Source organism: Vicia villosa, unplaced genomic scaffold, assembly GCF_029867415.1.
Source record: "Vicia villosa cultivar HV-30 ecotype Madison, WI unplaced genomic scaffold, Vvil1.0 ctg.001584F_1_1, whole genome shotgun sequence".
In the NCBI taxonomy this organism is placed as follows: Eukaryota; Viridiplantae; Streptophyta; class Magnoliopsida; order Fabales; family Fabaceae; genus Vicia; species Vicia villosa.
This window is the reverse complement of record NW_026705666.1, coordinates 351,081-368,570: the sequence shown is the minus strand read 5'-3', so window position 1 is coordinate 368,570 and position 17,490 is coordinate 351,081. Positions and strand designations below refer to the sequence as shown.

General features: G+C 32.9%; 2 protein-coding genes and 1 long non-coding RNA gene across 4 annotated transcripts; all 3 read right to left on the bottom strand.

Annotated features, from left to right (window-relative positions):
- Window positions 1–44: 44 nt before the first annotated feature.
- LOC131635901 (uncharacterized) lies at window positions 45–1,727 on the bottom strand. Of its 2 annotated transcripts, none has more exons than XM_058906537.1 (3): window positions 1,093–1,727; window positions 659–803; window positions 45–558 (listed from the first exon to the last, which is right to left on the bottom strand). In XM_058906537.1, the coding sequence occupies exons 1-3, from the start codon at window positions 1,371–1,373 to the stop codon at window positions 304–306; spliced, it is 681 nt and encodes a 226-aa protein (XP_058762520.1). In that variant the 5' UTR covers window positions 1,374–1,727; the 3' UTR covers window positions 45–303. The 2 variants fall into 2 exon arrangements, with proteins under 2 accessions (XP_058762520.1, XP_058762521.1); XM_058906538.1 differs by having other exon boundaries at window positions 45–555.
- Window positions 1,728–6,778: 5,051 nt separating this feature from the next.
- On the bottom strand, window positions 6,779–8,839 carry LOC131635890 (protein MAIN-LIKE 1-like). The gene is made up of 5 exons (XM_058906529.1): window positions 8,756–8,839; window positions 8,303–8,617; window positions 7,684–8,202; window positions 7,293–7,468; window positions 6,779–7,229 (listed from the first exon to the last, which is right to left on the bottom strand). The coding sequence occupies exons 1-5, from the start codon at window positions 8,837–8,839 to the stop codon at window positions 6,779–6,781; spliced, it is 1,545 nt and encodes a 514-aa protein (XP_058762512.1).
- A 6,246-nt stretch (window positions 8,840–15,085) lies between these two features.
- Window positions 15,086–16,008, bottom strand: LOC131635900 (uncharacterized). The gene is made up of 3 exons (XR_009293899.1): window positions 15,876–16,008; window positions 15,514–15,561; window positions 15,086–15,298 (listed from the first exon to the last, which is right to left on the bottom strand). It is a non-coding gene; the product is annotated as an uncharacterized LOC131635900 (long non-coding RNA).
- Between the last annotated feature and the right edge of the window lie 1,482 nt (window positions 16,009–17,490).

Genomic DNA, 17,490 nt, shown 5'->3' with positions numbered 1-17,490 from the left:
TGTGCCTTTTTGAGGTATGCATGTTTTACACATACATTAACACAAACTTTAACATCATACTTGCATATATCAAAAGGTTATATAGTTTAATATTACATTATAACCCATTCAAATGTTGTTAAACTTCAACATTTCACCATGGGAGACAGTTTGGACACAACTACATAAAACTTTAACATTCTTCATCACAACCTGACTTATCAAAACTAATACAGTCCTACACCCGCCTAATATAAAACATGCATAACAGTTACAAAATGGACGTCTTCGTCATAGGATTGCGGAGGACAAAAGCATAATGTTTCAACTTGGAGACTTCTTGCGCTTCACTGTAACCAACAATTGGTCACAGTCAGGGGGTCTCAAACTGAATCCAATCCTGTCACCAACTTTTATCTTCCGGTTCCTTACAAATGTATACCATTCCTTGCATATATAACGCTCCGTCAATGTTTTTTGGTCTGCCCTGTGCAAAACACAATTGTAGGACTTTCTACGATCTGAATCATAAAGCACAATTGACTCATGGCCGACCATGAGATGCTCTTGAACCACCTTCTGAGGGAATTGTTGCATTGACACAAAAGTAGAAAATTACAATGTATATCCAAGACAGATGTAGAAAATGAAAGATGTATGATTACACTATATGACTTACAAGGACATTCCTTCTTGCAACTCTGCTAGACTTGATCTTCCTTCGCCATACAATTCTCTTACCAACTGGACCAAGATCAACTTCCCTAACCTCAAGGTCATCCCAAATGTCCTTCGTTTGTTTGTCAATATTCACCTTATCAGAACTGAAACATATAAAATCACATTGTTAACTATCTCTACTAATACTTTTTTTGGTGCTGATTGCAAAGATTAATTCATATAATAACAACACAGTTATAACACAAATTCAATTGTTTTATATTTCAATAGTGGTAGGAGACGACAACAGATGAAAAGCGTGCGTCCGCAACATCCAAACGTCGATTTTCAGCCTATGGTAAATCATTTTCAATTTCAATCTGTTCCTACTATCAATCTATTTTAACTAAGACATTGATATATATGGTACGAAACCTATTTGCATGTACTTACCCTTTTTTTCCGTTCGAAAGGTCCGTACCAGAAGAACTTGAAGTTTGGAATACCTTCTCTTTTCCCTTACGCTTGGACGAAGATTCCATTGGTCCTTCAGATTTTTTCAATCTTTGCATGTCCACCGTAGCCCTTCTATCGTCCAAGCTGTGACTTTGCCCTGTAGCCGTTTTGCTCAGATATTGATAAACATCGACTGGAAATGAGCCGAAGTTTGGTTGAGGAATCATGTTTTCGGGATCGAATGACATATTCTTCTTTGGTAGTTCAATAGGTTTCATGCGTTTTCCCTAACAATCTACAGAATAGGGAGTGAATGTCCAAGGAAAAGCTTCCTTTTGATTTACCCTACTTATTATTGGGCTGAATGGACATTACCATTGCACTTATTCTTAGCAAGGCCCATTTTACTAACCCATTTTAAAATAGATCCATTTCATTCAAAAAAACATGGGGATGTTGCAATACTTTTTGCATTTAATAACAACTAATAAATACCTACCTAAATAATTTAAACATACAAAAAAGGTTATTATGGAAATAAATGAAGCGAACTTTTTTTTTCTTGCATTGTATTTTTTTTTTATGATTCTCTATCTATTGTGTTATAGTTTTATTAACAACTTTGACTCCCAGCCAAACTATTAGACGACAACAACTATTTAATTTAACAAACATATTTATATACAGAGAAATGTAATTTTTTAAATCCATTTACGGTCTGTGGATCTATTGATAACTATATTTTATTGTTACAATTTTTTTGGAAATAAAGAATATTTTTTTTATGTCTTCTCCTTTGTTTTTATCTATTATTATTTTATCTTGACATACATGTCCTCTACTGATGCTAAATGTCCAATATTGCCTTTCTATATTTTTTGTGACAAAAATTAATATTTTATCTTTGCATACATGTCCTCTGAGGTAAAGTTTGGCCAACCTTTTTTTGTTCTAAAAGTTACTTTAAAATTAAAGTTGAATATAAGAGCTTTTTATATGAAGTTAAAAGTTGTTTGGTAGATAGTTGTGAAATATTTTATTTAATATATATGTATGAACTAATGTAAGGATGTGATATAATAGCAAAATAGGATTGCCGTTTTAGTTTAACCACAATATTTAATGGATAATTAGGAAGTTATTTACAAGAAATAACCACAATGTTTAGTGAGTTGGCCAAACAGTATCTAAATCTACAATATGATAACCATCTAATTGTATCAAACACAATGATAGAATTACCATGCAAACATTATAACTACCATAAATAGATGAACATATAATAAAGCTTTGTTTCTGTTTTGGATTGCAAACATGTAACCAAAAACATAATAACTCATTCTGCCATTGACAGAATTTGTTACAAACCATTTGATTAAGCAAGTCAATACAACAAAATAACCAGGATTTCAAACTGAAGCAATATCCAACAAAACTAACTACCAAAACAGAAAGACATCAGTCCAGACAATTTATAAATAAAACATTCATAATTGTAGATTACTAATTTAGCTATGACACACCACACGTCAAATCACTTAACAGGTCTTTCACTCAGCTTTTCCACGCTCTACGGTCACCAAGATCGAATCCACAGGAGGATATCTAATGCAGAACCGCTATGTGTCTCCCTTCTGTAGGTTGCGTTCTTTACAAAAGTCAGACCATCCACCGTATAAGTACCTATCCACAGTGTCTGCCCTCTTGATCATCTCGTAGTAGTATGGAACATCAGTGTTGCGATCAATCAAGGTAATTCTGGGAATCTTGCCAGATATACATGCACGAATCACACCTCTTGGAATATGCTGAAACATAACATGAAACTCGAATTTTAGATGACTACTTTCTATAATCAATCTTTACATTTAATCTTACTTTGTGTTATTGTAACTTACCAGCACATTGTTTCTCAGCTTAAGAGGATTGTCAACGACCCTGGTCCAGCATTGCTTTTTCACAGCCAATGTTTCTGCAGTGGATTTCCTACATTAATTAAACACAACATGATAACATGATCCATTAACACACTGTAACTTTCGTAATATTCATATCTTCTTATCAAACCAGCTAATAACAAACACAATGAATTTATACCTAACAAAATTAGAACGATTGAAACCCTTACGGGAAACTTTGACTTTGGCTTTGTCTTTCTGCTTCATGGCCGACTTTTCAACACTGTTTCCAACAACTTTTGCTTTCCCTTTCACCTTCTCCAAATATGTTTCAGCTCCTCCATTCCTACACCGATTCAATACGAAATATGAGTCCTTAATGTCCTACTTTTTACCTTTGTAACTAATACTTCAGCGACTAATTGAGTATTACACGACTATGTCTAAAATATTATACAACAAAGTTACCTTGAAGCGTTGGTTGCTCCATGATCCTTTCTTTGCCGGGTTCGCCTTTCACCATTGCCAGCAGTTCCAGATATTGAGGCTTTCTCCTTAACTTCACGCCGCATTCTTCCGCCATCATTGCTCATTGCAACGGCGGCTGCCTTTCCGTTTTGTTTGCCTGACCCCGAATAAGATTTAGTTCTGCCACACAATGTCCCAACAAATAAATCATGCTTAGTGACAGACTAGGGTTTAGAAAAAAATTAAACTTTGTTACTAAAAAACTTGGTTTTAACTATTAAATACGAAGAAACAAGTACCTTCGGGTTGCAGAGGGTTGAAATGACGCGCGGTAAACAGCTGCATGATAGGTTTTTCTTCCATGCCCGGCAGCAATGACTGGGGCCTGTTCTTTCCCTTTCCCTTTCTTACAGCCTACTGCAATCTCTTCACGCTCCAAACCATGTCTTGCCAATCCACCATGAAGTTCTTCCTCAACCTCTGGTTCTCTTTTAACCAACCATGCCTCGATTTCTTCAATCGCATCCATGCTTTCTTTTTTCACAACACGTAACTCTTCCAACATTTGCTTGAGAACACAACTCCGAGTGCGTTTCGAAATGGCCTGGATTTCAACATGTTCTTCCTCACATCTGCACAAAGAGAGTTTTTCTATTGATAAAAAATCGGCATCATCTTTAATCATTACATATAACTTTTTTAAACCATATATGTTTTCTAATGTCAGATCCAGGGTTTGAAGGTTCATCAATATACATGCATGGAAATCAAATTACAAAAAGGTTAATACAATCCTATGGCCACTACAACTACATGCAAGAATATCTCCAACAACAGATCGTCTGTTACTTTATGGTTTTGGAGAAGAGGTTGGTTCAAGGACAACAACATTTTAAGAAGATATTACCTTGAACCGGTTGTTTGGGATCGCTTGAGTGAACTTCCTTCCATTCTGTGCCACAGATAAACTTCGATGACTTGCGATGCTTGGTACGGGTGCTGCTATCTGCAACAAAATCAACTTTCCAAGTAACTATAACACAAAGACCCAGAGACAGAGGCAGCGCAATTGCTATTTACGTTTCCTCTAGAAAGTTACGTTTTCCAAGTACAAATGTTTAGGTTTCCAAATATATTTAATATTGTAAATTTATTACGTCCTTTCCATTACTCAAATTTATTTCCAACTTTTTTTCTTTATGTAGTTCATTCCATACTTACGGTCAGTCCCTTTTTACAAATACATATTAAATCAGTTTCTTAACAGCTTCACTATTTTATTAATTTCATTTTTTAATGGTTTTGATAATGCTCATTCCTATTCATTTATATTAGTAGTTCTACTTTTTAATTATTGTTTCTTTTTAGTCTTCCTCTCCATCTTTAGGCTTATCTTATCATAATAATTTCTTTAAAATTAAAATAAACTCTAACTATTTAACTATTGCTAATTAAAATGCTCATTATCAAAATAATTGTGGCATAATACCTGTCTTTTGATGATAATCAATCATGCTTTTTTGACTCTATATTTACTCTTCAAAAATATATATTATAACTGCTTTTAAAATATGTTTTTTCACGAATATTTATTCTCTTGGATGCTGCTAATTTTTATATAATTTTCTATGTAATATAAACCACAATCTATTTTTAAAAAATATATATCTTAAAAACAAAATTATACATGAAAAACAAATTCGCGTGACATACCAGAACCCGTGCGAACGCATGTAACACCCCGATATCCGCTGCACGCATCAACTGTGTCGGCCAACCGAGCATGTTACCGGCTTAATCAATAAGCTCAAGTGGTAGCAGGAATTGCTATGAATATGTACTTAACCCCAAGGTACATGGTTCGATTCCTGCGGGAGGCAAAAACAATATTTCCTGGGCTGCACGCATCAACCGTGTCGGCCAACCGAGCATGTTACCGGCTTAATCAATAATCCCCCTAGGTCCGCTTATCGGCTGCCCAGGAAATATTGTTTTTGCCTCCCGCAGGAATCGAACCATGTACCTAGGGGTTAAGTACATATTCATAGCAATTCCTGCTACCACTTGAGCTAGTAGCTCAAGTGGTAGCAGGAATTGCTATGAATATGTATTTAACCCCTAGGTACATGGTTCGATTCCTGCGGGAGGCAAAAACAATATTTCCTGGGCAGCCGATAAGCGGACCTAGGGGGATTATTGATTAAGCCGGTAACATGCTCGGTTGGCCGACACGGTTGATGCGTGCAGCGGATAATGGGGTGTTACAACGCACGGGTTTGTTACTAGTAGACCATTATCAACACAACTCCTCGAACAATTAACTTGTCATCCTTTTTTATACCTGCCACCCTCCAATTTTTTTTAATTCAATTTTACCCCTGTTAAAAAAATATGAAAAACAAAAAAATTTTGAAGTAAATTTCCGGTAAACACCACAAAATTTCCGGTATTAAATACCGGAAATTCAATTATTTTTAAATTTCTGGTACACCACACCGAAAATTTAGTTTATTTGAAATTTCAGGTATACCGGAATTTTCAAATTTCCGGTATACCAGAAATTTCAAATTAATTAAATTTTTGGTGTGTTTCAATTTTTGGTTTTTTAAACGGTTGAGATTTTGCCGACAATTTTGGAGGGTCCTGATTGCACCGATACATTTGCGTGGTCTAGAATGCACCACCATTTGTATAAATAAGGATCTTAGGGTTATCGGATAACACATCATTTCAACAAAATGCATCTTCCTCAGTATTTTATTAATGTAGAAGTATATTTCAATGGCCGCAACCCTGGTGTTCAAACCAAGATTCCAGATGGGCTTGAATCCTTTGCCACCTTGAAAGAAACGTTGAACAATTTGTAGCCTGATTCTGATAACAGAAGGGTGACAAAGATCAAGTTTCGGGAGGACTGGATTGATACAAATGGAAGGGTAAAATACAACTTAATCGAGTTGAAGAATGACGAAGATGTGAAGGCCATATGGAAATCATTTCTCCGTAGGATAACTAAAGGTCCGATCGAATTGGATGCGCAGATCCAAAGATTCGTTGACGACATAATGAAGTGTGTGATTCGTCCAGAGTCTTCTGGTAGTGCCTAGGTTTTCATGTTTCAAATAACTGTTTATGCTTGTTTGTTGTTTGCCATCTGATGTTTGTTAACTATGTTTATTTGTTATTGATGTTATTTTCTTTATCTCCTCGAAAGATGTACTAGCCAAAAAGATTATGTAATAAAAAAGATGTTCATACATAAGATGTTCGTACAAAATATACAAATATACAAATAATACAATCATAACAAAATAAATCTACATAGGTCCTCCACGGGCAACATCCGCCAACCTAGCTAAAATACTATGAACCTCACCATCAGGGTTCACCAAACCCATGAGGCTATCCAAGTGAACTGCGATGTACTCCAGGCGGCTGTCCTGGTCACCAGCGGGAGGTGGTGGTGGTGGCGGTGAAGAAGCCCTGGTACTCGAAGGCCCTGGAACATCAGATGCTGCGGCAGATGGGCTGACCCTAGGGTGTGACACACTGAGGAAACACTCCAGGTATCCATCCTGACACTGTCCAGGCTGCTGAACCGCAACGGATGTATCAATGATCTCACGGGGGGAGCTGAGAATGTGACTCTGAAACCACCGATCAATGTCACCAGCTGGAGCCTCTGAGACTGGTCGTGGGATGCCCTGTATATAACCAAACTGGCGTAGACACCTCTCAGGCAAGTGTCTAGCCACATGGCTCTCCCATCTGACATACCCTAAATATCAAGAAGATACATCAAAAGGAAGATGCTCGCGGTGACCTATATACGGTATCCATATGACATCATCCAGCGTCAGAGCATCCAGCCTCCGCCTATACTCCATCAAGGGTCTGTCTCCTGGAAGGGTCTGTCTGGCCTTCCACCTTCTCGCACAAGGGTTAGCAGCCGTACAACACTGGGTATTCCGCTCACAGATGCGAGGGAAGTGCTCGTAAATCCAACACTGCATAAATAAAAACAATCAAGCCCATGTAAATTATAATAAAACACAAAAAACCATGTAAGAATATATACCTGTAACAAGCTCAAATAACTAGCTAGCTATCTGGTGTCAAGACGAGATGCAACATCAAGCGTCGTTTATAGCATCGTCAATGCAGCCACTCCCCAAGCCATACATGGGGTCTCAAGGTCGCTGAAGAGAGTAAGATAACAGACATCTATGTAAACTCCATACTTGTCCGCAAAGAGAGTACATGCCACTAGATGTAGCTTGTACGCCATAGCGGCAGCCTGGTACCTCCCTGCATCGACAAGCTCTTGATAAACCCTCCTCAACCAAGACATCCTAAGGTGAAAGCCCCGAGTGTCATCAAACTCCTTGAGCACAGCCAGCTCATCAACCTCTAAAGCATCCATCACCATGTGCACCGCCGTCGCCTGTTCCCTATGAACTGGTGTTAAAAACGTACCTGCTATCGGAAGGTGAAATAGGGAATGCACATCATCCAGAGTCACCGTCATCTCCCCAAATGGAAGATGAAATGATGATGTCTCCGGGTGCCATCTCTCAACAAAAGCTGATAATAGAGGGGTTTCCAGCATCGTCAGGGAGCATCCAGCAAAGTCCAATAAATGAAAGTCCCAAACTATCCTCACCACCTGCTCAGGCATCGGTCTTTCGGGGAAGTTCTTCAACTTCGACCTGTACGAAGTGAGCTTCAGCACTAGACGCTCCTGTAACAAAAAAAAATACAATTAAAAAAATACAATTAAAACACAATAGTATAAATCAAATTGCATAATAAAAATTAAGCACTTAAGCAATGTTACATACCTCGCCCTGCCATATCCTATAAGCGACATGGTCCAAATATCCTGTCAAAACGGACCTGTCAGAAGGTCCTCCTGGAAAACCCCCATCAATGTGTACTGATGCCTTTGTAGATGCACCTGTGGTGGTGTCCGTATCATGAGCCACCCGCACCTCAGCAACCCCCTCCTCAACCAGAGCCACCCGCTCCTCAACTCTAGGCACCTCCTCATCAGCAACAGGTACCTGCTCCTCAACAACAGCCACCGGATCCTCAGCAACAGTCGGCTCCCAAACAACAGCCACCTCCTCAACCTCATCAACCTCATCCTCATGCACCTGCTCATCCACAGTAATGGATGCTCTACCACTTCGGCAGCGAGGTGCACGGAACTACCTACCCGCCTGCTCAGACCTTCGTTTCCGGTTAGAACCGATCGGGGGAACGCGTCCAGCACGTAAGACGCAGGTACCAACCTCATCAGCAGCCGCCCAAGCACGAGCATCGGCTCTATCAATGGCCCGATCCGCAACAGTACCATCTCTGCCTCTAGTCCTCATTGAAAAAAATAAAAAATATAAGAAAAATAGAATTTTTATAAATAAAATAAAAATACTGGAATTTTTCAAAATTTCCGGTATGGGAAAAAATACCGGAAATTTCAAAATTTTCGGTATTTTTAGAATTTTATAAATATACCGAAAGTTTTGAAATTTCCGGTACAAAATACCAGAAATTTCACAATTTTCGGTAAAAAATACCGGAAATTTCATAAGTCTACCTGAAACTTACTTGTTTTCGCCAAATTTCCGATACGCTCCTCAAATTTTCGGTATCGCCCAAAGATTTGAAAAATCCGGTGTTTCGCGCAAATTTCAGAAAATATGATAATGAATTTTTGTTGGACATTTAGATCATTTCATTCATTTTGGGGGGATGTCAGGTATAATTTTGGGGGTGGCAAGTTAATTTATCAAAGTCTCCCCATAGAGCTTCATTACAAATATTGTACACGTTTCTATTGGGGGATCAATCAAATTCGTTGTATGTTTTACACACAAGTTGCAGTCTAATCATATAAACGACCTTACCACATGTGCTTAAATTACTTCAATTTTGGATGCTTAATTTTGTATGTAGTCCTTAGGAGTAGATGGTGTCATTTGTATGTGAAACCCATGGAATTTGATTGATTCCCCAAAGGCAACCTACAAATTAATTTTGATTGAAGCTCTATTGGTATCTTATTGAAGAAGAACTTATATTTCCTTTTCCATGTAGTTCTATTAGGTCTTAGTATGCAACTCACCATTGAATTGAGAACATGGCAGGGAAATAATAATAAGAAAGAAATCCTGACGGACATCAGGAAACTCACTTGCCTTATAATTGAATCATGGAATAAATCACATACTAGTATGATCAAATGACCAGGATAACTCACATATCCTCACTTGGATAGCTCACATATCCAGTAATAAGAATATTGAAATAAATCACTTATACCTATATTGGATTGTTGGAATAAATCATATATCCTCCAATGAAGTTATCGGGATAAATTACATATCATCCAATTAAGTCACTAAGATAAATCATATATCCTCCAATTGGATCACCAAGACAATTCACATGCTCATGATAATTCAAAGTCACACGAGACATCTACCATAAATGCTACTCCATTTTCGTCGTATTTTACGAGTAAGAATCCACTCCATTTCTTACACTCCATTTCTTTTCCATTACCATAGTTTTTGTATATATATTACACGTATTTTAAGACATGTGACACATATTTATTATTTATTTAACTTTATGTACACAAAATTATAGTAATGGAAAAGAAATGGAGGGTAAGAAATGGAGTGGATCCTTACTCGTATTTTACATACTAAATCAACCATAGTATAAGTACCACTCTCACCTTGCTATGCAAGTCAATAGTAATTTATAAGTCATACTTTTACATATTCACTTTCTCCTGATTTAATCCATTCATAAACTTACGTTACCTTATTCTAAGTTAATTCATAAAGATAATCAATTCTTGAATTACTCCCTTGGTCTCAAGGATCATTATCCATATTAAAGTAGGTTTAGAACATGAAACAAGGAGTTTTGAGATTACGTGGTTTAAGTCACAAAACCTAGGGGTAAATCCATGTTGTTTGAATCGAATCCAACTAGTCCTGATTGAAATCAAACCACTTATGACATGTATGAAATCAATCCTGATTCGAATCAAATAATATTGAGTCTCCCGATCCTCATGGATCATCCAAGCAACATGATGTCCTCAACGCACAGAAAAATTACAACAAAGTACACAACATGAAACATCAAAGATCCTAACTTCTAATATGATTCCTAACATATATTGATCAAACTCCTATACTATAATATGCGGAAATTTCACACTAAATTAACCATAATAATAACCTAAGGGAAGGAAACCCACCTGAGATTTAGAAGAAGTTTGATGATAATGAACTTGCACATCTCCTAGCACATGGAATCCCAACTTTAAGCTCCATCATTGATCCTTCCTTATATAAGTCCATGCATAATTACCTTCTTTTTATTTGATAAGTATCAAAATATCGTTATTTTCAGTTGTATTTTGTGGCACTTATCATTCTATTTTTGTGTGCAAATAAGTAAAACCCTGACTTTTGTGTAAATAATAGTATAGTCGTGTAAATATTGTATCGTTTGATCATTTTTCATCTGTTTTGTAGGTATTTATTGCATTGTTGGAGCATTGAGTAATAAGAGCCGAAGGCACAACTTCAAAGATGCGATTTTGAATAATAAAAGAGAATGCACAAAGCAAAGAATAAGTTTATCGCATATTTAAAATATTTGTAAAAATATGGTATTTAGTCATTGTTAGATAGAGCATTAAATAAATTTTCCAACGCTTCTGATCGTACGTAAATCGGAGTTATGGTTCTCAAGTTATGGCGAAAACAACAAATTGGTGCAGCAGGTTCCGCGCTAAGCGCCCTCTGTGCGGTCTGTGACTTTGAAACTTGTATAAATAGATTTAAAACATATTTTTAGGTAATGGTTTTGGGATTTTTTGTCCCAACTTCATCACAAACATTCTTTAAGATTTTTGAGCTTTGACAACATCGATGGAGGTTTTAACTCGATGATTCGGGATCGAAGATTCTTTGATCGTATTTGAAACCACAAGAGATTTTAATTCTTCCCATTTATTCCTTTTGTAGTTCCATTTATGGGGCTTGTATGTAAGTTTACTCTAATTTTATGTATATGTACTGATTATGGCATTGTATAATATCTATTTCTCAAATCAATATCGATGTTATCCTTGTTTTTACTCTGTGTTTGGGGTTTGGGTTGCTATAGACATACGCGGTTCAAATCTAATTCTTGGATGGTTACCTGTTAGATTCTAGACTCTAGATATAGATTTAGGTCTAATATTCACAGTGGGTATCAGTTCTTAATGCCTCTATGTTGTTGAGTTGCGTGCGACATCGCCTCCGAGACAATACGATTGTTCTCTCAACTCTGCGTTAGACATAACCTGGTTGTGGGTGATACATGATGATATTGACGAGTGATTTAGGTCGCATATAATTGATCAATAGGTTTAAGTTTTTGACGGGTAGATGAAATTCAATTCCAATGAGTTCCCCCTTCTTAAAAGAAAGTATTCGTTACTTGTTCGTATATTTTACTTTTTTCATTTTACGTTTTAACTATTTAAAACCAAGCTTTGAAACTTAGTGACTATTGAACGAAATTCTTTCCCTCGCATTGATCCCTGTGGATGCAATAAAACTCGAAATACTTTGAAATCTTTTGCTTTCTGCTTTACCGCAACAACACCATTCCATTTAAACCACATACTATTATTTTTGTCATATGATAATATTACTACTTATGAACTCATTTGAGTAAGATATCAAGGTGATATATCTTATAAATATGCCTACAAAGGTATCAGGAGGGATCACATTGAGCCTTCTTAGACAAAATTCATTTGATTTCTCCACTTATCTCTTTCTAAGTCATTAGTGACTTGGAAGTTGATGCATATGTTATTGCAACGAAAGACAACTTAATTTGAAGGTGCGAAAGACAACTTAATTTGAAGGGAAATGCACTTGGTTTTGAGGTGCTTTATCTGCAATCATGATGTAGAAATTATAGACCGCTTATTTGTTATATGCAAGTACACATTAATTTTATGAAAATGGATGAAGTGATTGTTTGGCATTGTATGCAAGTATACCTTAAAACTAGTTATGAAAGATTACTCAAATTTATTGGTAGAAGTTGGAGCTCTCAAATTCACAATATGATCAAGAGTCTCACCATAATAATTCTTTAGAAAACTTGACGCACTAGAAATTATATCATATTTCCAAAGTGGTAGAATTTACTTTGATATTGACATTGTTCATGTAAAAAATGAGACTATACGACATTTACTACTTTCAAATGGCACATGCATTCTTTAATTCATTAGTTAACAATTTCTTTGACATAAAATGTTAACTTCCTCCCACACCTAAAATCATACAAATTATTTGGTGTTTTCATAGTCATATAATTTTATTAAGTGCAATACATGTGGACTTGGAATATCAGCTTGTAGTGGAATACCTTTCTCACCTGAGCTTAGATTTTATACCTCCTTTCAAGTTTATTTGCATTGAATCATACTTGCTACCAAATATGTTAATAAGAGGAATTTGAGAAATCTTTGACTTGAAAATAACTTAATGATGATCATTCTTACATTTTCTAATGTGAATATTGTGTCTTGACATCTCTTAATTAAGTAGAATAATACTTTACATAATATTCGTTCCTTTAGATTCAAAATATTTCATATTTTTAAAGAAGAAAAAATATGTGCTGATAGATTAGTTAATGCAGATTTTATTGTTGATTATGACACTTCATACATCTCAAACTCTAGTCTAAAATAGTTTTGTTAATTTTTTCTATCCTCATTTTATTTTTTTAGATAATTTCAACATTAAAAATTTGGTATTAATTTTATTTTACTTATATAAAGTATTATTAAATAGAAGAAGAGTAGCTTAACTAGTTGAGTTAGATCAACTACTAGTTTAAGCTAGATAAATTATTAGTCAAGGTTCATGAAAACTATTTTTTTTCTCTAATTTTTCATAGTATATTAATGTAAATAAGTTGTAATAGTAAATTAATAATTTATAAATTAACAATTTTAAAATAATAATAATAATAATACTAGATAAATTTTCATTTTATTAAAATAAGTATTCACTATGACAATCAAACTCTCAATAAATAATATTATATTATAAAAATAAATTTTATTTTATAAGTATTGAAGGATATATTTAATTTACTTTAAATTTATTTTAAAATATAAAATAATGTTTCCAATATAAGCTCTAACTATTTTTTAATATTTTAAAATATCTTAATATTAATTGTAAAAATATAATATTAAAATAGAATTAATATAAAGTGTGAATTATTAAAAGAACATGAATAACACATTAATTTAAAATAAACCAATTTTTATATATTATTCATATATTTATTTAAAATAACATTACAACTTAATAAAATATATTATTCCACATTAATATATTTGAATAAATTTTAATAATATTTTTTAAGAAATTACTATAAACATTATATATTTTATAATGTGTGTAAAATTAAGTTAGAGATAATATATTTATACATTAAATTATGACTATTGCAAAATATTGTTTTATTCAAACAAAAATTTATTAAATGTCATTTGTTAATTTTTTTTAACTTTTTATTGCAGAAATTTTTTTAATAAATATCTGCATATTTTCATCCTTAAATATTTAATTTTATAGTTCAATATCTTGCCTCTTAAGTATTTTAAAAATTAGATATTAGGATTGTGTTTTGATATATATATATATATATATATATATATATATATATATATATATATATATATATATATATATATATATATATATATATATATATATATATATATATGTATGTATGTATAAGTTGTAATAATAAATTAATAATTTATAAATTAACAATTTTAAATAATACTAGATAAATTTTCATTTTATTAAAATAAGTATTCAATATGGCAATCAAACTCTCAATAAATAATATATAATATTATAAAAATAAATTTTATTTTATAAGTATTGAAGGCTATGTTTTATTTACTTTAAATTTATTTTTTATGTACTATTCATATATTTATTTAAAATAACATTACAATTTAATCAAATATATTATTCCACATTATTATATTTGAATAATTTTTAATAACATTTAAAAAAAACTATAAAAATTATATATATATATATATATATATATATATATATATATATATATATATATATATATATATATAGAAATAATATATTTATACATTAAATTATGACTATTGCAAAATATTGTTTTATTCAAATAAAAAATTATTAAATGTCATTTATTAATTTTTAATGAAATTTTTTTTAATATTCATATTTTCATCCTTAAATATTGAATTTTATAGTTCAATATCTTGTCTCTTAAGTATTTTTAAAATTAGATATTATATATATATTCTCTACTCAATGCCTTTCTATATAAAGGACAGAACAATAAATAATTTTTAAGTTTAAGGAAGATAATATCTGGTTGACGAAGTGTGGACTTGACATCGCTGGAAAAACTATCAAATCCAACATATTTTGAAATACAAAGAGTATATTAAACTTTAAAAATTGAAAGACAAAGCTATTGATTATTTTAATATAAGTTCCTTTGGATTTGCCACAATAAAAATTACTCAAAATACTTAGTTGAAGTAACATAAAATATAAAAAAACTTATAATAAAAAATAACATAAAAATTAAGATGTTTCAAACTGTCAAACATAATACTTTTAATGCCAAATAAGAGTCTTAAATCTCTAACTGCGCGCAGAACATGAAGGGGAGCTTTTAGTCCATGGGGTACTTGTTTTCTTCCATCAAAGAGCCTTGCATTCCTAAAATACAAAATATGCATAATAAATTATTGTTGTACATATATATATATATATATATATATATATATATATATATATATATATATATATATATATATATATATATATATATATATATTATTGTTGTATATATAAGTTATTCAATGAATTCAAAAAAATTTAAAATTATTTTTACTAAAAAAATTGTAGGATATGTAATATATAAAATGGTTTACCTTCATTATTCATTATGGGACAGAGAGTCGCAGAAAATCTTTGGGATTCTGTGACAAAAAAATACAAATATTTTAAAATGATGTAAGTTCAGTTTGTAATTTTCAAAACTTTATACATATTTATATTAAATAGATCATAAAAAAGAAGATATTGGAGTCTAAAATCACATCTATTACTCTAATAAGCTTCAAATCTAATCATGCAAATGAGCTTTGGTGATATTAACTCATGGATTTATGAGAAGCTAGCAATAACTCATGGATTTATGCACCACTTTATTAAAATTACTTAAACCCTAATAAATAATTTGGTCAAATAAAAAAAGCAATTAAAACAAAATAAAGTAAGTGCAATTTATTACCTTCTTATCCAAGATGCAAGCAAAAGGAACACAGCAATCAAGCAAAGGTTGTCCACAATTTCTTATGTAATCGTAAACAATTTTATCGTACTCAACAATCCCAAAATTTGTGTAGTAGTTTCCAATGAACTCGTCTAAGTAAAAATAGACGTGATATCCACGCTTGAAAAATACTAAATCATGGTAAGGATGATAAGATAACAATTCACCATGAGTATTAAGAGGCAAGAACTCTTCATTCTGTATGTGAAAAATCATGTCCCACATGTAAGAGCTAGAATTGTTTGTAACACATTCTATGAGTTCATAAAGCCAAAAATTCTCCCCCTTACATAAGACTAACATGAGCTGGTCTTCTTTGGAACTTATTTCCCATCGACAACCATCCAAAAGACAATCAGAATGTAATGGTATTACCTCAGCTTGTTTCGAAACATTTTCTTGCGGATCAACTTTGATTCTGATCAAGTGACCAGATTCAGAGAGACGATAAATGGATCCTTTTATATAAATTGATTTCTGAACCCACTTAGACTTATTAATATGTTGAGGCAAATTAATAGTCAAAGTAGTCCAGAGACCTGTCTTAGAAGAGAAAATGTTGATATGACGATAACCCTGGAATCGCACGATCTTAAAGAATCTAGATTCTTCAGGGTCGTATGCTAGAGCAGCATAGGAATAGCTTCCTGATTTTTGACCTATCGACTTTCGAACAGCCACACATTGTTTTGTTTTGGGATTCATGACATAGTAATAATATACATCAGGGGTGATGTTTGGAGCCTTGCCATTGTTGTGACAAAACAAGTATAACCCATTACATGTATCTAAAAGTTTTTTGGGTGTAATTTCACAATGCATAACTAATGAACATTGATTGAATATATTTTCCAATTCCCTATATGGATTTGGCAGGAAATTGTGAGCCGTCACAAATGGTTGTAATAGAAGGTCATTTGGTAAAGTTGTGTTCAAAATGATATTTCGCCATTGGTGTGAGACACACATAGAAATTGATTGTTCTTTTGAAGGCAACTTATCAAAAATGTTTGATTGAATCTCTATCGGGAGTTTGTTGAAGTAGGACACGGGTGTCCTTCTCCGCCTAGTTCTCCTCTTTCTAACTATCCAATTTTCCATTAAAAATGTGAATTATGACTATTAGAGTGAAAAAAATTGAGAAAAAGAGATATTAGGGAGTGTAAGTGAGACCTCTTTTGCTGAAAGACTCTATTCTTAGTTTACATTTTATAGAACAATTTTAGATTAAGAAAATAATGTTCAAAGTCAATATAACTTTAGGATTTATTATATACATCGAATAAATCTTTGCAATAAAATATAAACCAAATGAGTTATCTGTATTTAGTTCAAAAATTTAGACAAAAACATTTAATTTCTAGATATATTTTTCTTAAATTTTGTTATAAAAAGACTATCTAGTGCAACCCTTTATTAAATTTTTTTTATAAAAAGACTATCTAGTGTAACCCTTTATTCATTGTCAATCACAATATTGGAATAAAGCATGAAGAAATAATGATACATAGTTTTTTTAAAAGAACAACTCATTGTTGCATATATTTCAAACATTTGATTTTTTTATTTAAAA

Excerpts from the sequence above, each read along its gene's own strand:
- LOC131635890 (XM_058906529.1), bottom strand. The coding sequence starts at position 8,839 with ATGAGGACTAGAGGCAGAGATGGTACTGTTGCGGATCGGGCCATTGAT. Across the intron at positions 8,618-8,755 it reads CTTGGGCGGCTGCTGATGAG|GTGCATGAGGATGAGGTTGA; the intron begins GTTGGTACCTGC and ends GTGGATGAGCAG. Across the intron at positions 7,469-7,683 it reads AGTATGGAGTTTACATAGAT|TGTTGGATTTACGAGCACTT; the intron begins GTCTGTTATCTT and ends TTATTTATGCAG.
- LOC131635901 (XM_058906537.1), bottom strand. The coding sequence starts at position 1,373 with ATGAAACCTATTGAACTACCAAAGAAGAATATGTCATTCGATCCCGAA. Across the intron at positions 804-1,092 it reads CTTTCGAACGGAAAAAAAGG|TTCTGATAAGGTGAATATTG; the intron begins GTAAGTACATGC and ends TATATGTTTCAG. Across the intron at positions 559-658 it reads TTGCAAGAAGGAATGTCCTT|AAGGTGGTTCAAGAGCATCT; the intron begins GTAAGTCATATA and ends CAATTCCCTCAG.